This window comes from Telopea speciosissima, chromosome 7 (assembly GCF_018873765.1).
Source record: "Telopea speciosissima isolate NSW1024214 ecotype Mountain lineage chromosome 7, Tspe_v1, whole genome shotgun sequence".
NCBI lineage: Eukaryota > Viridiplantae > Streptophyta > Magnoliopsida > Proteales > Proteaceae > Telopea > Telopea speciosissima.
The window spans coordinates 65,175,853-65,197,040 of record NC_057922.1 but is presented as its reverse complement, the minus strand read 5'-3'; the positions used below and the strand labels follow the sequence as shown (position 1 = coordinate 65,197,040).

Sequence of the window (21,188 nt, the reverse complement as noted above, 5' to 3'; positions counted from 1 at the left end):
AAGTTAAACTGAAACAGGGAATAGCAACTCCTAAGGTTGATTGAAGATTCATGGCCATGGCTAAAGAATTCCTGGGATCTTCTTTGTTGGAGAAATCATCTTTTGTTCCTGCTTCAGGACTTCTGTTTAATCATAAGTTTAACCAGAAACAGAACAACCTTTCATTTTCTCCTGTTTTGGTTCCTTTCGAGAAGAGAAGATTGCATTCAAGGAAGGCTGTGTCGGTCCCTGTTGCAGCCATTAGTGAGGATTTGGTAAAGCTTGTTGCACCAGAGAAGCCAGTGAAGTTTAAGGTGAGAGCTGTAGTTACTGTCAGAAGGAAGAACAAGGAAGATTTGAAGGAGACAATTGTAAAGCATCTTGACGATTTTACCGACAAGATTGGCAGAAATGTTGTCTTACAGCTTGTTAGCACCCAAATCGATCCAAGTGAGTTACTTCTCCCTTCACTTACCTTTGTGTTTAGATTGGTGAGGGAGTGATTTCGATCCAGATAACTTGCTTTCCTATCTGGGCTGCTTCCCTCTTTTCTGGATTGTCTTCGCCTTGTGAAAAAAATCTCTCCTTTTTGGGCTTTTGGGTTTGATCCAAGTCAGGCAATACGCTTAATTTCTGGGTTCTTACTGTAAATGTTTTCTGGGGTTTTACATTTTTATTGTAAATCTGTCGAATTTGATCCAAGTAGGAAAAATTTTCTATATGTGATTCAATATCCACAAATTTTTTTTTTTGGGCCGATTCTGCAGAAACAAAGGCGCCGAAGAAGAGCACAGAAGCCGCTCTGAACTGGTCGAAGAAATCAAAGGTTCGAGCAGAAAGAGTTCATTACACAGCAGAACTCACGGTGGACTCGATGTTTGGGGAACCGGGTGCCATAACAGTGAGCAACAAGCACCAGAACGAGTTCTTCTTGGAGACCATCACCATCGAAGGGTTTGCTTGTGGTCCTGTTCATTTCGTCTGCAATTCCTGGGTTCAATCTAAGAAAGATCATCCAGGAAATAGAATTTTCTTCTCTAATAAGGTAATTTTCCGTCACTGGCTTTTTCTTTCAAATGTATATATTTTTTTCGATCAGATCGATGTTGGTAAAATTTTCAACTAGTTTTCGTGTCCAATTGAAGATTCAGGGTCAATTAGTCAAGACTATACTTCGTTGAAAAAAATTCATCCGCCAAATTTGACATTTTCTTGTTCAATATTAGAAATTAGAAAATATACACCAGATTTCAATTTCTTGTTTGAATATTCTTACAGTTCTGTTGACGTGATTGGCACAAAGATATGCCGAACAACCCAATCACGATAGAACCATCTCTTTGTCCTCACTATATGAATAGCCATTAATGGTGGATTTTATACTCATTTGGGATAATTTTTGTTCTGAGCAGCCATATTTGCCTTCTGAAACACCGGCTGGACTGAGAGAGTTGAGAGAGAAGGAACTGAAAGAGCTAAGAGGTGATGGAAAAGGGACTAGAAAAGCATCTGATAGGGTATACGATTATGATACCTACAACGATCTGGGAAATCCAGATAAGGGTTTTGCGTTCAGAAGGGTAACCCTCGGAGGTAAAGACATCCCTTATCCCAGACGATGTCGAACTGGTCGTCTTCCCACTGAAACTGGTTAGTGTCTCTGCAACTCAATTATAAATCTCCATTGAAAGAAAAGTAAGCAATTTGATTACTAATTCATGATATGTTTTTATTTTGCAGACATGAAAGCAGAGAGCCGTGTGGAGAAGCCATTTCCGATGTATGTGCCGAGGGATGAGGCATTTGAGGAGTCTAAACAAGACACATTCGCTGCTGGAAGGCTCAAGGCAGTGCTTCACAATTTAATACCTTTGATGATTACTAGTCTCTCTGCCGACAACCATGATTTTAAGGGGTTCTCCGATGTCGATAGCCTTTATAGAGAAGGGCTACGCCTTAAAGTAGGCTTACAGGATGAGTTCCTAAAGAAGATTCCATTGTCTAATGTTATGAATCAGGGACTTCTCAGATACGATACTCCAAGGATTCTCACCAGTAAGCTCACTCATCATCTTTCCTTATGTATCCAATTGGAAAATTATCGCCTCCAATTCGCGGGTACCTCCAATTCCTCTAATAGGGAGAGTGGACCTCACCTTGGGCATTGTTTTTGAAGAGGGCAACGAATTGGAGGGGATAAAGATTCGTATCCAATTATCTATCTAATCAAGGTTTAAAAACATAAAATCCTGGATACGAATCGATTTGGATCTTCCCCGGAAGCCGTGTGTAGATTCATAACACTAATTTCCGTTCAAGGATCGATCCATTCCAGATCAACCTAAATCGGCTGATCCAATTCGAATCAGAATCGGCGTGATCTATAGATCCGTAACCCTAGTTTCTATACAAGAATCAACAATTTGGATCCTCTACTGCCAATCTGGAATCTGCCCAGTAGGACCCTACTTCCAAGACACAGCATGGCGGGGAATGACCACCTTACCCCTGCCTGAGTGGGGGTAAGGCGGTCATTTACCGCCTTACTGTGTATTGGCAGTAGGGTCCTACCGGGCAGCTCAGCAGTAGAGGATCCGATTTTTTAAAGCCCATGGGCTTTTGGGCTAAATTGTAGACATGTGTAGACCAACCCTTATTAATAAGCAAGCGGATTGGCAGAGCATGGGTCTGATTCTAAACCCAGTAAGGCTTGTAACTGGACCGGATAAATTTCTGGATTGGACTTCAGGCACAGCCCATTAAAAGTCCAATACACACAGCTTTTCTATGATGATTGTATTGACCTGTTGACCGTATGTTGGTTGCAGAGGACAAGTTTTCTTGGCTACGTGACGACGAATTCGCTCGTCAAGCAATGGCAGGGATCAACCCAGTTAACATTCAGAGGCTTGAGGTGAGTTTTTGAGTGATCTCACTTCAAATACGACATTTCTGTGACGTCATAATTATATTTATATTTTTTTTACTTAATTTAAATTTCATTTTTTTAAACTAGGTCTTCCCACCCGTAAGCAAGCTTGATCCAGAGATCTACGGTCCACCAGAATCGGCGATCAAAGAAGAACACATCGTGGGCCATATCGAAGGGATGTCCGTTCCACAGGCACTGGAGGAGAAAAGACTGTTTATGCTGGACTTCCATGACATCTATCTCCCATTTTTAGAGAAGATTAATGCACTGGACGGGAGAAAGGCATACGCTACTCGTACGCTCTTCTTCTTGACACGTCTCGGTACTCTCAAGCCAATCGCTATCGAGCTCACTCTCCCTTACACTGGCGGCTCTTCTCCTTCTTCATCGTCTTCGTGGAAAAGGGTTCTCACCCCTCCAGTTGATGCTACCACCAACTGGATCTGGCAGCTTGGCAAGGCCCACGTCTGCTCCAACGACGCAGGTGTTCACCAACTGGTCAACCACTGGTTACGCACCCACGCCTCTATGGAGCCTTTCATACTATCTGCGCACAGACACCTGAGTGCGATGCACCCGATCTTCAAATTACTTGATCCCCACATGAGGTACACCCTTGAGATCAACGCCCTTGCACGCCAAACCCTAATCAGTGCTGGCGGTGTCATCGAGTCCTGCTTCACCCCTGGCCAATACTGCATGGAGATCAGTGCCGCTGCCTACAGCAATTTCTGGCGTTTCGACCTTGAAGGCCTCCCTGCCGATCTCCTCCGAAGGTCCTTTCCCTTTTCATAGTTTCCAAATTTAACCACTATATAGTAAATGGGAGAATGTTCTCCACGACACAACACAGGTTGCGTTCAGGCACATGGACCTACCACTCAAGGAATAGGATGATCATTGCATCCATCTCCATGTGCCCCTGGCACAGCTTGCGTTGCAGCCAGCACAGATAACAGCCCCCATACCAAATATACTTTTCTTCAAATAAATTGAATTTTTTTTTGTTTTTTTTGAATGTTGTGGTGTTGCAGAGGAATGGCAGTTGAAGACCCCACGCAGCCTCACGGAATAAAATTGGTTATTGAAGACTACCCTTACGCTAACGATGGTCTGCTCATCTGGTCTGCAATCGAGTCTTGGGTTCGAACCTACGTGAACCGGTACTACCCGGACTCGAGCTTTATCCGGTCTGACATAGAGCTCCAATGCTGGTACAGCGAGGCCGTCAACGTCGGACATGCGGATCTCCGCCACAAGAACTGGTGGCCCAAGCTTGCCAATACGGAGGAGCTCACTTCCATCCTTACAACCATCATATGGCTCGCCTCTGCTCAACATGCGGCGCTTAATTTCGGGCAATACCCTTACGGAGGTTACGTACCGAACCGGCCTCCACTGATGCGACGGTTGATACCAGTAGAGGGTGACCCAGATTATGACTTCTTCGTGGCTGACCCACAGAGATTCTTCTTCTCTGCCCTCCCGAGTTTGTTACAATCGACTCAGTTCATGGCCGTGGTGGACACGCTTTCGACTCACTCACCCGACGAAGAGTATCTTGGGGAACGACAACAGCCGTCCATCTGGTCAGGAGATGCTGACATCGTCGAGGCATTCTATGGGTTCTCCGCTGAGATCCAACGGATAGAGAAGGAGATAGAGAAGAGGAATAAGGATCCGAGTTTAAGGAATCGGTGTGGGGCTGGGGTATTGCCCTACGAGTTGCTTGCTCCAAGCTCGGAGCCTGGGGTGACTTGTAGAGGTGTTCCTAACAGCGTATCCATTTGAGATATATTCTTTTGACACTATATGCATGTCTATATATATAATGAACTTGCCTTGGCGCATTAATTGTTTCTCTTGGAACTAGAAAGCGCCCTTGTGCGCTTTGTAAATGTAATAAGTGTAATTATTTTTTGGGGCAAAGAGAAATTGTAATAGATTTCATTTCCCACAAGGGAACGAGGTGTATTTAGTATACCACATTACTAATGAATTTATATTGGTAGAATTTCTTACATGCTCACAGAGTCACAGAGTCATAGATAGAGTCCATGGTTTAAGGTATCGGTATTGTTTCGGTTGATACATATCTCTTTGATATTCGATATTGATATTTGCTCGATATTTGTATCGGTCCATATTGAAGGCAAAATGGTCTAAAAAGTGATTTTATATTTAAAAAAAGGATAAAATCGTTCAATACGGTCTATATCAGTCAATCACCATGTCATATTATGAATTGATTTCAGTTCCCTTCCCTTTATTTCCACGTGTCCTCTACCTCGTCCCTTTCCTTTATTTTTTTGGGAAAGAGGAGAGAAGTGAGAATAAATGTTAGGAGTCACCACTTAGAGGAGGGTTTAGGACCCAAAATTGCGAATGTAATGACTCTCATCCTACGTCTTTTTGGGGACAAATGGTCCATTGGTCTGGATATGAGTCAAGTTAGGGTTCGGGGAAGGTATTAGGCACCGCAATTCGTCTGAACTTGCCGATCTTTCTATTACTTCGCTAGACAATGATATAACATACTTTTGGGAGAAAATATAGCAGAAGAAAATCGTAAGAAGGTAAAATACAAGGGCAAGTAAGGAAACACATACCCATATGTTTGGCTGCACGTCAAGAGTTAGTATTCATGAAAATTAACGAAAGGACTCAAAGCCTAAATGACCTAAGCATGGTTGACACTAAGCCTAACATGATAAGATGAACATATGAGAACAAGGATGATAGTTTGATGCATGTGCATGGAGATGCATAAAATTTCTTTCATGCTCATAGGGTCCATGGTTTAAGGTATATATTCTTGTATATATATATATATATGTGTGTGTGTGTAAATAGGAATAGTAAGATTAGGAATGGTCCAAATAGAAAGAGACCAGATTCCAGTCGGGCGAGGTGTAAAAGCTTCCCAACACATAACTTTGAATCTACCCAAGTGATTTGGACAGACCTTGCCTTATCCATTGCTAAGTCAAGCATAACTCCTCCCTCCAAAGAGGAAGACATATTCCTAAGTGGTGAATCGTATACTTGAGAACATTTATGCCTCTTTAGACAATCCCTACCAAGATCGACGAGTTTAGACCTTTCCGATCACGAATCAAGAGGATGGAGGTATGAAATCCATCCCTTTCTTCCTATACAGTGGTAACTCCAATGGGGACTCAAGACTCTTATTTTGGAACTTTCATGCGTCCATGCTTGGTTAAGATTTGTTTGTAATTTACTTGCATCATGTCATCGTGTTCAAAGTGAAGTTATGCAACTCCATGTTGCGCTTTGCCCTCAGAAGGCATAACACATTATAACATTCTGAGACCAATTGATACCCACGACATGTTCCAAATGGGACCTCGGCAAGGATGTTCCATATTGTGCCCTGACCCCGGGGAAGTGTGGCAAATTGAGGCCTTTTGAGATTGATGGATTGCCATTTCTGCCATGTACACTTGTAGACATCCAATTTTCTCCTCCGCCTAAAAGAAACCTACATATAGGTTGTCCAGGGATTATACAGTGAAAATGACCACTTAGTCCCTAAAATTGAGTGCCAAAAGCTTCTCCCAATTGCTTTAACGAAAATCACTGGCGAAAAAACTGTTTTGCTAGCGACTTACCCAAATCACTAGCGAAAGTGTGTTTCTCCAATGCAATAGGCCTTACACCAGCAAGACCTAGACTTTTTCGTTGGCAAAAAGATTATTTCGGATTTCTTGGGGCCACCTGCCTGAGGCTCACTAGGGCCCAGAAGCTCCCGGTTCGTGCATGGCGCAGGGGTCATGTACGAGCCCAGGGGGGATTTAGTCGGCCTAAAGTCGGATACCCCTCCTGTCTCCCAAAAAAAAAAAAAAAAGATTATTTCGGTAGCCAAATTTTCCATCCAAAATTGCTTATAAATAACAAAGAGAAAAAATGAAGATTTTCAAAAAAGGAAACCCTTGAAATAGAGAGGATTTCTAAGAAAACCCTAAAAGGAGAGAATAAGATTCCAAAAATACCCTCGAGGATCCAAAAAACTACAAGAAGCAACGAAACTCTATAGAAATAGATTAGTAAATACTGTTCAGGGTCCAGACAGGTATTTTCAACAATGCACAAAGCTCTTGTTCCCTACGATCCGATTTCTACACGTAATAATACCTTCGATTTGTACTTTAGAAATTTCTGTCTTTCACTCTCCTTGTGTATTGCATTTTTCTCAGCTATCCGTGCATGCTCTGCAACTAACGATTAGAGTCAAGGTCAATATGTAACAGATGTATTTTCTTTGGACCTAACCTAATTTTTTATTTCTATTTCATGTCTAGCTCTAATGAATAATCAATGAATAATTGTAATCGAACGTTTTGGTTTTGGTAAAAGATCTGCGATGCGATCCCTTAAATATCCACGATTGCCCCACCAGTCAAATACACACAAAATACGTGAGGATCATCATTAGAACCATCATACTTGCCGACCATCAATGAACTGATCGGATTAACCAACCAAAGCGAATCTCGTTCTGATACCACTTGTTGGAGATGAATGCGCAACAACGAGGAAGAACCCAAACAAACAATCACACACAATGCAAGGAATTTACCGTGATTCAACAAGATTGCCTACATCTACCCAAGAAAATCATAGATTTTTCATTAAACCTGAAAAAAATCTCTACACCACTCTGCACCTCATAAAGTGTTTCCCTCTTGTGAATAGGTTTTCTACACAGAGATAATATATAGGAACCCCAAACCCTAATCCCAACACAATTACAATTTTATCCTTGTACATGTAATAGACCCAAAACCCATCACAATTATATAGACCCACAGAATTCAAGACACCCAACGCCAACAGATGGGTTATGTACAATTATGATTGAACCTTTTATTAAGAAATCTGGTTATATTTATTGGTTTTCTTCAAAAAAAAAAAAAAAAAACTTCTATTTCCAATGGTGAATGTGATTTCACTTAATATTAGTTTTAAGTAGGTAGTTGATGTCTTGTTATGTTTAGGTAAATAACTGACCCTTATTAGTTGGTAACGATTGCTAAAACTCTTCTCCGTTGAAGTAGGTTTTTGAACGATAAGAGGTTGTACTCCACCTATGTTTGACTATACTAATTAATTACTTGTCCAAAGGATTCGGGTGGTTGTTAAAGAATGCTCAATTAGTGTTTCTACGATGGAGAGTTCGTATTTATAGGAAAGAGAGTATTAAAATGGAAATGATTTAATGGGTCTCACAGAACCTGCCTTTTGTTATTTGAAAACTATTTAGTTCTTCAGTTTCTTTTTCTAGATCGTAGAGAAAGAGAGAGAGGAAGAAGAAGAAGATTTGTAGGAGAGAAAGGGTCTCGAACCATGGTTCGAGTTCAGGCCAATAGTAACAAGAGTCAGAAACTAAGGAGATGGTTTGTAGTGGTGGTGGTGGTGGCAACAGTGGTGGTTTCCGGCAATGTTGCAGAGGCGATTGGTGTGAATTGGGGGACTATAATGGCTCAACCTATAGAACCTGAAACCGTGGTACAGATGCTCAAGGACATTGGAATCAAGCAGGTGAAGCTGTTCGATGCAGATCCTTGGGTCGTGAAATCCTTGGCTGGGAGTGGAATTGAAGTCATGATTGCCATCCCAAACAATGAGCTTTTCCGATTCAGCAATAATTATGACAATGCAAAGGAATGGGTGAAGGAGAATGTTACTTCATATTTGAAGGACGAAGGTGGGGTTGATATAAGGTAAGTAATTATTAAGACTCCTTCTCTTTTCATATCTTTTTCTATCTAAATTTGATGCGACTCGGGTTGCATGAATGTTCCTACTACTACTATCCTCAATCGAAGGAATCGGCTCCTGTGCAACATCCTACTCGGACTGCACATGCAGCGCTAGACACAACGAGACGTGAAGAGACCGCCTTACCCCTGTCCGAGCGCCTTATCCGAGCAAGGGTGAGGCGGTCTTTTCATGCCCCACTATGTCTGGCGTTGCACGTGCAGCTCAGGCAGGATGCTGCACAGGATCCTTTTGGCCAATCGTAGGCATCGACTTTAAATAATTCCTTTTCCCTTTGGGTTCACAAATACCCATTAGGTTTTGTGTATTTTCTAAAATACCGTTCGGACTTCTGAGCCAAGATCCTCTCCAATGACATTTAACCATTAGAATCGATCTCACTCTATCCATGAGGTGTGGGGACCATCTCTGGGGTATGGGGACTACGTACACCCCACAATTTGGCTCTCCTCCAATCATGGTGGGAGCTGGAGGGTCCAGCCCCGCAAAACAAGGAGGGTTTTGGTCATTTCATAGGTGGGACCCAAGTGGGCTCCTCTTTGAAATGACCATATATATATATCCCCTGATTTTGCTGGGCTGGACCCTCTAGCTCCCGCCATGCTGTTGAAGGAGAGTCATATCCCTACACCCCATGGATGGTGGAAGATCGACTCTAAGGATTAAATGTCATTGGAGAGAATTTAGATTCCAGGATTCCAAGTCAACACGTGCGATTGGAGCATGAGGAACATTCCATACATGAAACCCGACCACCTTGTACTAAGTAAAAACTGATCCGATAAAGACTTGAATTAGGTATGTAGCAGTGGGGAATGAACCCTTCTTGAAGAGTTACAATGGAAGCTATATGAAAACCACATTCCCATCCCTAAAGAACATTCAGAAGGCTCTTGATGAAGCTGGAGTTGGTGACAAGATCAAAGCTACCATCCCTTGCAATGCCGATGTTTATGATTCTCATTCCGACTATCCCTCAGATGGTAATTTCCGAGTAGACATAAGACCACTCATGGTTGACATCGTCAAATTCCTCAACTCTTCCAATGCACCTTTCTTCGTCAACATCTATCCTTTCCTCAGCCTCTACCAAGACGAAAATTTCCCCGTCGATTACGCCTTTTTCGATGGAAACGCCAAACCTACCATTGATGATAACTACGCATACACCAATGTGTTCGAAGCTAACTTCGACACATTGGTTTGGGCTTTGAAAAAGACTGGTTTTCCAGACCTAAAGATCGCAATCGGAGAAATTGGATGGCCTACTGACGGCGACAAGCATGCCACCGTCGAGAATGCGAAGAGGTTCTACGACGGCTACTTAAGTAACAGGGCAAAAGGCAATGGTACCCATTTAAGGCCAGATGCTTACGAAAATGTGTATTTTTTTGGATTGCTTGATGAGAACATGAAGAGTGTGGCACCAGGTGACTTCGAGAGGCATTGGGGGATATTTACGTTCGATGGGAAGCCCAAATTCCCAGTGGATTTCACTGGGAAAGGGAATGATACGCTGCCAGTAGGGGCTAAGGGAGTGAAATACATGAAATCACAATGGTGTGTGTTCAATAACTCAAGCACTAACATGACCCTAGTGACTGAGAACGTAGAATACGCATGCACCATGGGTGATTGTACCTCGTTGGGTTATGGATCCTCATGCAACCAATTGGGGAATACAAATGAGAATATATCCTACGCTTATAATTACTACTACCAAATGCAAGGCCAGCTTAACGAATCTTGCGATTTCAATGGTACAGCAAAGATCACTAATGTGAATGCCTCTCAGGATGGTTGTCTCTTTCCAATTCTAGTTGCCAGCACACATGTTTCAAGCAAAGTAGGTGGTAGTGTTGGTGGTGGTGGACATGATGCCAACACAGGCTACCACGTCAACCTATTGATGCCTATCATCTTGTGGTTTTTATTTTTTACCACTCTTATGATTTAGGGATTTTCTTATTGATAGCCCTCAAGGTTTTTAAAAAAAAAAAATGTAATCTTAACTTTTTGTTGTTTTAGTGTAATATGCATTTTTTTTTCAATGATAGGTAAATATTGTCATTTAATATGTGTACTCAGAAAATGTATATGACAACGGCAGTCAGGTTTTAATAATGATATAATGATAAGTTACTTTCTTTTACCCAAAATATATATATATATATGATAAGGCACTTTTAAATTATTTTTGGTAACCCTTTTATTCCCTTAACATAAAGAATTTATGGCAATAAGAGAAGGGGAAATTAAAAGATGGGGTTGCGGAGAGGGGTGGGGGTTGCAGGTGGAGGTAGGGGACAAGGGATGGGGTTGAGGGTGGTTGGCAAATAGAGCATGATGCAGCGGGGTGTGTGTGTGTGTGTGAGAGAGAGAGAGAGAGAGGCTTGAATAGTTGCTATGTTTCTCATCTCATCCAACAATCAATAAGATACTAGTGTATAAAATTTCAATATATCATGCTAGTGTGTAGATCTCTCTCCCTCGATTAATAAAACCTTTTAAAATTTTAATGTAGAGAAGAGGGAGAGTGAATGACATTACTTGCTTTGTGTGTGTGTGTGTGTGTGTATCTTTTCGTGGCGGTATTGATTTTATTTGATTCGTACCATTAAGGATACGATATCAAACCTCATCCCATGCAACCTATACTGTGAATTTATTTTCTATGGGATGAAAAAAAAAATTTGGTACTTATGTAAGAGACGTTTTTTTAATTTTTTTTGGTAGAGTAATAGACAATTCTTTTTTTTTTTTTGATAGAGTAAGGGACAAAGTTTTTTATGTATGTGCGATAGAGTTAATATTCGAATGTGATGCAAAGTGCGACGCTTCCTAGTAGTGATGTAGTAGGAATTTGAAATGTAAAGAGATGGTTGTAATTTTAAATTTTATTGAGAAGTTATGTAAGGGAAGCATCTGCACTGTGTATCCATATATAATTGTCAAGGCGGCGCCTAGGCGATGCCTAGGTGTCCAGGCGCTTTGGCCAATTTGGACGCCTGCTTGGTGCCACCTTGAATTTTTACCCTCTTCGACGCCTTGGGTTGCCTAATCGCCGTGACAATCATGTGTGTATCATTTTCTTATATCGACTCGACGTGTCACTTTAAGTACCACAATGGGTCTCTTAAGTGGGATCCTTGCTCACTTGATATGGAGATGCCCATTCCTCCTTGACTTTCTTTTATTCGAAATTGGTTAAAATCACGCGTCTCCAAATCCGCACACTCACGAGATTTGATTATGAATCTAGCAAAAAATTTTGTCTCACCATGTGATGTAGAACCGTTGATTTTAATCAGGGTTTATTACACAAATTTTTGAATGTGTACTAAAAGTCCTCCTAGCGCATTGTGGAATGTAATGATAGCTACCAAGACCGCTGTTGCTAACCTTAACTAAGGCAATACATTGGATGGAACCAATTATGACATATGACATCGTAAGTTTAAAATACTTAATGAGCAAGAAGGCATTGAACACCTGACCACTGAAATGGAAAAACACGATGAGGACACTACTGCTTGATATCGTCAAGAAAATGAAACCTATGATCCTTGATTTAAGAAGAATCGTAGTGCATGTTTTATTATACTTAGTTGTATGCACGATGATCTCATTGACACATATAAGAAATGTGAGACTACCAAATTCATGTGGGACCAAGTTAAGTTTGATAATGAAGGTACATTTAGAATGAATCGATCGAATAGGACAAAACAAGCAGGATCCGTGTTAAACTCAAATAAATAATAGAAATAGGGATAGAACCACAACCTTGTTTGCATCCATAGTGAGATGATCGAAAATAAAGAACAAAAGACAGGGATGACGAATATCTCCTCTCTTCGAATGCCTCCTCATAGTGATTGAGAATAATTAGTTGTTATGGGTAGGGCGTATATAGTAATCCTATGACTCATCGAATCTATCCCCTAAGTCCACTTAAACAATATAACTTAATGATCCCTTTATTAGACCAAAACCCTAATTAGTCTGGTATAGGGATTTAATTATATCCATATAGAATTTTATTAGAACTAAAATTCTAACAACATCAACTACGACGTTATGGACCATAACCTTCAAATTTGAGATGTACCATAAGGAGAAACTTTTCTCCCAAATTATAATTATATAGCTTGGACAAAGTCTGTTGCCCTATACTCAACAAAATGCAATGATATTTACCAAAAACATTAAAAAAGAAGACAAAATGCAAATGATAACCAATCCTTTATGCTTAAATAAAATGGGTCCTAAAGTAAATCACAGCGGAAAGAAAGAGATTTCAATTTCATGTTTCACACAAAAGAATAAAAAGAATAAAGAAAGACTTCCTCAATGACTAAAGAGAGACTTCCAAAAGTAAACAGTCAGTCTTCATATATTACCAAAAAAAAAAAGAGTCAGTCTTCATAAAAACTCAAAAACAAATAGTTGAGTGATATACACGCCAATAGTTGTCTTTTTACTAGACTTTTAAGTCATTCATTCTAATAATAAATTATTATTATTATTATTATTATTATGCTTAAGAAAAATGGGTCCTTAACCCTGTGTGAGAGTACAGGTTGCGTATCACACGTGATCAGTAGCGTTCTTTCTCTCAAAAAACTATTATTACAATTACTTGCATGGTTAAGTCATTTTCCAAGCCATAACCATTAGGATTTGAATGGACTTTGAACCAAAATTCTGGAATATTTCATATTTGTCCTAAAAAGAATATTAATCCCAAAATTTCAGTACAATTAAACTTTGTTCCCCCAAAATTATGCTCAATTTGCTTCCAATTACAATTCATGTAAAACGAAAATTTTCCACTAAAATCTAAGCATTTGGCAAGTAAAATTTAGGGAGGTCAATTTCCAGCCCAACTTGGTTGGACCAACCAAAACCTACTAGTTTGGCCCTAACCAAACCGTACCCTTGTCGATTTGGGTTTTTTATGAAAATGTTAGGAGCTGGACCAACTAAAACATAAACCAAATCAAACCCAAATAGTCAATAACAAAAAACCCTAGCATTTTCAGTAATTTTTTATCATCTATATATAAGACCGAAATTGGACCCATGACAGCCCGATAAGAAACCATTAAGGGAACTGATAAAAACCAAACCAAACCAGACCAAAATCAAAACTTTATTTAATGGGGCTGATTTGATTGAACTCATTACCAGCCTTAGACCGATTCCACCCAACCAAAATTGGCTGAACCAATGGATTGACACCCATATATATAAAAGATGGCCAAATGTTCTCTGTGTCGGGGGCATAGGCTTCGCTCAAACACATGGGGGTGGGTGAAATGATCACCCTGCCCCCTTGAATGGCAGGCCCATGTGTCTGGACACAGGCTGCGCTGCGGCATAGAGAACATCAACCCATAAAAGATTGTGCCTAATAAACCCTAAAAACAAGGGGGCAGAGGTGTGGCCTACGCTAGTACTCCCATGTGTCTATCTCTCTCCTCCTAAAAATAAGGGGGCAGAGGTGTCTTTTCACATAGGAAAAAAAGAGATAGATTATGCTAATACTCCCGGACAGAGATCTTTTTCCTTTTTTATTTTTATTTTTTTTTGATAAAAATTGAACCTTAATATTTTGTGATCTAGTACTCCATAAATAGAAAAACTACAAAATTGTAAGATCATCGGGAAATGGAATTTCTCTGTATCAATAAGGAAAGAACATCATCAATTTCCTTCTTTGCAATTCTTTAATTTAAAGTTTGTGTATTGCTCAGTCCTTTCCACCCGTGACCTCACTGAGACAATCGTCATCAAATGATCTCAAAATCTTCTTTTTTTTGTCATCATAAATATCCAACCAAACCTTCCTCACAAACACAAGCCCTACAGCCAACCAAACTTTCCCTTCAGCTCCACATCAAAGTCATCGATCAATGGAGTTGGAGGTTCCATGGTTCATACACGCTGCAGCATTGCTTGTAGCACTAGCAATCATATTGATCTCCCAAATTATAACCTACCGCCGGCGATTAAACCAACCACCTGGTCCAAAACCATGGCCAATCATCGGTAACCTTAATCTCATCGGTTCACTCCCTCACCACTCCATCCATAAATTAGCCCAAAAATACGGACCCATAATGCAACTCCGGTTTGGTTCGTACCCAATAGTGGTGGGTTCATCCGTTGAGATGGCAAAGCTTTTCCTAAAAACCCATGACCTCAATTTCGCTTCCAGACCCAAAACGGCCGCCGGAAAATACACAACTTACAACTATTCCGACATCACTTGGTCTCCTTACGGACCTTACTGGCGACAAGCTCGTAAGATGTGTTTGATGGAACTCTTTAGCGCCAAGCGTCTCGAGTCTTACGAGTATATCCGAGTGGAAGAGATGCGAGCTCTCCTGAAGGGACTTTACGAGTCATTTGGTCGAACAGTTAACCTGAAAGATCACCTTTCGAATGTGAGCTTGAACGTGATAAGTCGAATGGTGTTAGGGAAGAAATACTTGGATGACGAGGAGGAAGAGGAGGAGTCGACGAGAGGGATGAGGAAGATTGTGACGGCGGAGGAGTTCAAGAAGATGCTTGACGAGTTGTTTTTGTTGAATGGAGTGATGAATCTTGGGGATTGGATACCTTGGATTGATTTCTTGGACCTGCAAGGGTTTGTGAAGAGGATGAAGGTGTTGAGTAAGAAGTTTGATTGGTTTTTGGAACATGTGATCGATGAGCATGACGAGAGGAGGAAGAGAGAACGTGTGGAAAATTTTGTCCCTAAAGATATGGTTGATGTGCTCTTGGTGCTTGCAGATGATCCTAATCTCGAAGTTAAGCTCGATCGGACTAGCGTCAAGGCCTTCACTCAGGTATTCGATCTATTTCCCAATAAAGGATTTGTACTATACATCTCTGAAAGTGGTATGGTTAACCATCAAGACCACTCCGAATTTTTTTTCCTTTCAGGTTCGCTGTCCGGTACGGTTGTCGGGTTACTCTTATAGGGGGAGCGAAAATGATGACTTAACCTTACTCGGGCAGGGGGTTATGTCGTCATTTTCAGCCCCCTATGAGAAGAACCAGACAACTGTATAGGATAGGGAACCTGAGAGGATAATGATCCAACTACACCCCCATAGATTGTGTGAGATCGACTCTGATGGTTAACGTCATGGTTCATGATCTCGGTCTTATATCAGGAAAATTGTTTGAATTGGATCAATATCATGAAAAAAAGGCAAATGCATCTTATTTATTCGATTTGATACATCGATCCAATCTTGATACTAAGATTACAAATCGTGATAACAACAATAAAAATTTTTTTTATGACTAAATTTTCTTTTTATGACTTTTTACATGAAAACAAACGAAGCATAAAAAGATGGGAAAGAGAATGTTTTTTTTGTTTTGGTTGTATGTAGCATGCATCTCACAGGGGCCATGCAAAATGATCGCCGCATCTTCATAGATTTTCGCCTTTCCGTAGGGGTGTAGTGGTTATTTCACATGGCCAATGTCTTGGCGCAGAAGTCGCACACCGCACGCAACCAGGTAGTATTCATTTCCCCAAGGCTTCGTTTGTTTCGGCGTACAATTTTACCATTACATTTTGAAAAGTATTCCAATTTTATTATTTTTTTTTTTGGGAAATTTTTTCAAATTTGCGGTGTAAAATTTTTTATGCCGAAACAAACGGAGCCCAAGAAAAATGATGAAAATGTGATCCTTGCTGTGTTAGACCCATACTAATAATGGTGAAAATTGGAATTAAATTTTTATACTTAACTCTGGCCCAAAAGTGAGGTTCCAAACCAACCTTGGCTGTGCCAACAGTACAGGACTATTTGCATATAGGCCCACCTCACCTTCCCATTCCATTCAATTGGGTTTTGCTAATGGTTATTGATTAATCCTCCTCCTTTACTTGCAGGACCTAATAGCAGGAGGCACTGAGAGCTCAGCAGTGACTGTAGAATGGGCGATCGCTGAGCTCTTGAAAAAGCCAGAGATCTTCAAAAAGGCTTCAGAAGAGCTGGATAGGGTGATTGGGAGAGAAAGATGGGTCGAAGAGAAAGACATCCCACACCTCCCATACATTGAAGCCATTGTGAAGGAGACCATGAGGGTGCACCCAGTGGCACCAATGCTAACTCCTCGTCTAGCTAGAGAAGATTGTGAAGTTGCCGGCTATAATATCCGGGCGGGTACCCGAGTATTTATCAACACATGGACCATAGGAAGAGACCCTTCATTGTGGGAAGCACCAGATGAATTCAAACCAGAGAGGTTCATAGGGAAGGACATTGATGTAAAGGGTCAAGATTTTGAGCTATTGCCATTCGGGTCGGGTAGAAGGATTTGCCCAGGCTATAGCCTTGGGCTGAAGGTGATTCAGTCAAGTTTGGCTAATCTATTACAAGGGTTCGAGTGGAAATTGCCGGGACAAATGAAGCCCGAGGACTTGAGCATGGAAGAGATTTTTGGGCTCTCAACACCAAGAAAGTACCCACTTGTTGCCGTGGTGGAGCCCCGACTTCCAGCTCAAGTCTATTATCATTGAGTATGTTTTTTCTTGTTTGGTATGATCGTCTATCGCTTTCCTAAATTCCTAGTGTTCCTGGAAACTTGTTATGTTTTTTTTTTTTTTTTTTTTAAAGGAAGGGGGGGGGGGGGGGTGTTGGGGCTCAATATTGTAGTAAATAAAACAAGGGAGTGATATTATGAAAGTTATACTTTTCTTTCACTAAATGGCCACCAATAGAAATTACTTCAGCTTTAGTAATGCTTCATGATTAATAGTCTTGTTCATGTTTATTGCAACCAGAAACTTGAAGATGTTAGGAGAAAACTGCAAGTGGGGTTGAGTTGTGCCACCACAGTCACTCTCTTAAGACTGTAGACACCCTCTACGATGTAATCCAGGTAATGTGAATCAGCAAACAAAATGAACGGCTGTAACAGGCACTCCAGTAGTTATTGCACTCACTTACTAGGTCATGTAAGGACACACTCGGGCTTTGGCTGACGTCTAACAAAAATCATGTCCCTCATTACGAGCTTGTACACACGCTTCTAGGGGTACTCGATTAATTACAACACCTAGTGCACTTCCCCAAGGGTGTCCTATAGTTTCTCCACCAAACTGTAGTATGGAATCATCCCAAAGATCTCGGTCAGAGCAAGCAACTGCCAAACGTGAATACTCCCGGAAGCCATGGGCAATACCTAATAGGGAGACCCAATCTTGAGTGAAATAAATATCGCAACTTCAGTCTTTTTCAATAAAATCATCACGTAGTAAATCAATAAAGCCCAAGGTGATTTCTCTTTCCCCGTCAATTTTACCTACTACGGTACTAGAGTGAATATGATCTCCATCGAACATACATAAAAGCCACTGATCTCGGGAAGACAAATCCTTATCCGATGTCGGAAAAAGTAAAACCAATTACAAGTTTGGTTCAATAAGAGAAAAAAAAAAAGAAACTTCATATATTAAGGCGTCACCTTGCTTCGCCACGACCTGACCCGGCTCAACTCGGCACATATGCTAAAACAAACCTTGAAACCCTAGAGACAAGAGAGCATAGTGAGCCTTTTGGTTCAAGGGATGTATCTCCCTAAGAGGTAAGACATAAAAAATCTAGTTGTTGCAGGCATCCAAAACATTTTGGATAGCACGCAACGCAAGATCGTTGACGCAAGCAATGCGGCGAACAACGCTCATCCGACATTGGTAAAACTGTTCAACGTTGAACATAGAGCAGTGCATGTTGGTAAGGTTCTTGACAAACCCCAACTTTGAACCCTCTGGCCAATGTGAAACAACAAACGAGAGGGAATCTCACCCTCTACCACCTACCTGATCATGATGCAACATATTCATGGGTCTCTATGTTGGTAAGGTATCGACAATGATGCTTTCGCAAACGGGAACCTTATTACGACTTCTACGAGTTGGTAAAAGAAAAAACGGATATAAGTCAAGTCTGACAAGCAAAAAGAAACTTAACACACTAAGGTCTCACCACAACCAAAATTGGCTCAGATTGGCTTAACTTGGCTCGTGTATGAAAACAAACCGAGAACCCCTCTACGGAAAAGAGAGCAAAGTGAATCTTTCTTCCAAGGAATTCTACCCCTGCAGTTTTTATTATACAATATATACCTTACTCTACTCTCTTCTATAAGCAATTTGGGACTAAAGTTTCACATTCCTTTGCTTTACTAGAATCAACATCAAGGACATTATGAATTCAAACCTTGTGGGAAACACAACAACCAAAAACCTTTTGAAAAGGCATAGAGGTATTTTGAAACTTCGTTTGCACTAAACACAATAAATAATAAAAAAAGTAGTATCTCAAATATGAGATTTTCTTATTGACACTCTTAAGGTGTGAACTAATTTGTAACCTTACTTTGTTGTTCTTTTTGGACAACACCTTTTTTTTCCAATGAGGGTAATTAATATCGTCGTACGTGTACACAAAATATATGAAAGACAATGACAATTTTTGATAGTGACATAAAAATAAGTCATTTTTATATTATTTTTGAAAACTCTTTTATACCTCGTAACTTCAAAAACTTATAAGAATAAGACAAGAGGCAGTTAAAAAATGTGTCAACTTCTAAATACACCAATAGATATGTTATTTAGACATTTTTTTTTTTGGTAAACGGGGATATTTTTGAAGAGGGGGGTGTGTACAACCAGCAGCTTCAACCAATAGAGGTGTTATTTAGACATTCATATACATATTATTAGTCTTTTGGTATTGAAGGTTAATTCCTTTCAAGTTGAATCCCTAAAACATCTCATTTATGATGCTCAATGTACTGGATCTAACATATCAGAATCTTAAAAAGTTTGACTACAATTAAGGAAAAGCTTCTTTGAGCCGATCATGAAGGATTCTCTCTCTCTGTCCAACATAAAATGACCTCTCTACCCCTATATATAAACCATTTTATAACTCCTCATTGATCTGATCCTTGTGCCACTTGCTTAGAGAACCCTCTCCCATGCAATTAAAGGCATTCAAAGGTTTGCAAATTTCTGAACTGGAGCAGCGCAACCCAATTAGTAGCTCGACCGCAGGGAGTTCAGTAAGGTGCAATGGTGCTTTATGATATAGGGCCTTGAGGTCCTTATCTAGGCCCAGTCCAATTCATCTCCCCCTACCCTTTTATGTGGATAACACCTTGAGTCCAGATCCCAACACCCCATAGATGATATGAGATGGGGAAGGGGTGGGGTGATTACCCGCAAGGGAGAGGAACCTAATTTTAACCATTGTGTGACCCACTATGTGAGGACTTACCTTACTATTTTCAATAGTACTTAAATTGAAGTTGCCCAAAATATATGAAATATGAAGGACAAAGTTTTCCTCCACCCATAGAGGATGGTTCCTCCACCATCCTAGGCTTTTAGTATGTTCCAAAATACCCTCCCGATTCCTATTCTCGCCCTCTCCCACCCCTCGATGAATGAGATCTCATTCACCGTGGTTGGAGTGAATCTCGGTCCATGAATGAATCCTCAACATATTTTACAGCTTGATATCTCTTCAAGGGAAAGTAGGATTGGGTTGAAATTAATTAAACAGATAATGATGGCATAATGGGCCATGAATCCACAAAATTCAGCCCAAATACAAATGCCATGTGAAAGATATTTGGGACTAGCATGGAAAAGGTTGGTTTTTTTATGAGCAATCAAGGAAACTTGTACCAAAAGTGCCAAGGGAACCATCTTGATAGTGTCCTCAAGATGGGCACGCGCTGTTCTAAACAAACTCAACCTTTAAGGCAGCCCTAGACCTTCTTTAATTTGATTGTCCCATTAGCACCTTAATTCGCTACCTATAAAGCAAGCAAGCTCATGGGAAAAACAAAATGCAATGTATCAACCAAGCAAGCTATATAGGGAATGAAAGGGAAAACATTATATGCAAAGGATGGTACGAGGTCCATCTAGCCCTAGTGAATATGGGCTGGACTGGGCCCGGCCTGATATATACCCAACTTCACTTACTATGGTGGGTTGGGGCTTCATCTTTTGACTGCCCACATTTCGCTTTGTATATTAATATACGGAATTCAAAACCAAGTGGACACAAACACAACCCTTAAAAATATGCTTCTCTTCTCAAAATCTCAAAAGGCCAAAGTTTTTCTTCAATGTGGGTGAAGATAATTTAGCCATTGGGGTGTCATTATTCTCTCTGTACCCTATCATTGAAACCCGAATAGAATCTAACCATTTGGGTGTCATTATTCTCTTTACCACCAATTGTACAAAGTTCGAAATACCCTTGGGGGGACTATTCTAAGAGTCTCATCCAACTATCAGAAAATGTGGAAAATGTATTCACTCTTCACCCCTCAGATGAAGAAAAACTTTCACCTAATGAAAAAGCCAAGACATTTATGTAAAAAAGTACTTTGGCAAATGGGCCTCATTGCTTTAACTCTT

General features: G+C 40.5%; 4 protein-coding genes across 4 annotated transcripts in view; 3 read left to right on the top strand and 1 right to left on the bottom strand.

Moving 5' to 3' along the window:
* Positions 1-11,099, bottom strand: part of LOC122667975 (RING-box protein 1a) — a 28,157-nt gene extending 17,058 nt beyond the window's left edge. Inside the window, exons 1-2 of the mRNA XM_043864481.1 lie at positions 11,090-11,099; positions 8,840-8,845 (exon numbers count right to left, since the gene is read on the bottom strand). The gene's annotated coding sequence lies outside the window, so the exon portion shown is untranslated. The remainder of the gene's footprint in view (positions 1-8,839; positions 8,846-11,089) is intronic.
* Positions 48-4,932, top strand: LOC122667970 (linoleate 13S-lipoxygenase 3-1, chloroplastic-like). Its single transcript, XM_043864473.1, has 7 exons — positions 48-429; positions 747-1,024; positions 1,392-1,629; positions 1,720-2,034; positions 2,808-2,893; positions 2,996-3,687; positions 3,946-4,932. The coding sequence occupies exons 1-7, from the start codon at positions 51-53 to the stop codon at positions 4,700-4,702; spliced, it is 2,745 nt and encodes a 914-aa protein (XP_043720408.1). The 5' UTR covers positions 48-50; the 3' UTR covers positions 4,703-4,932.
* Positions 8,272-10,670, top strand: LOC122668783 (glucan endo-1,3-beta-glucosidase 8-like). Its single transcript, XM_043865316.1, has 2 exons — positions 8,272-8,655; positions 9,512-10,670. Exons 1-2 carry the CDS (start codon positions 8,279-8,281, stop codon positions 10,668-10,670), a joined length of 1,536 nt encoding a protein of 511 aa, XP_043721251.1. The 5' UTR covers positions 8,272-8,278.
* A 3,532-nt stretch (positions 11,100-14,631) lies between the features above and the next one.
* Positions 14,632-17,315, top strand: LOC122669117 (trimethyltridecatetraene synthase-like). The gene is made up of 2 exons (XM_043865795.1): positions 14,632-15,570; positions 16,635-17,315. Exons 1-2 carry the CDS (start codon positions 14,632-14,634, stop codon positions 17,262-17,264), a joined length of 1,569 nt encoding a protein of 522 aa, XP_043721730.1. The 3' UTR covers positions 17,265-17,315.
* The last annotated feature ends 3,873 nt before the right edge of the window (positions 17,316-21,188 follow it).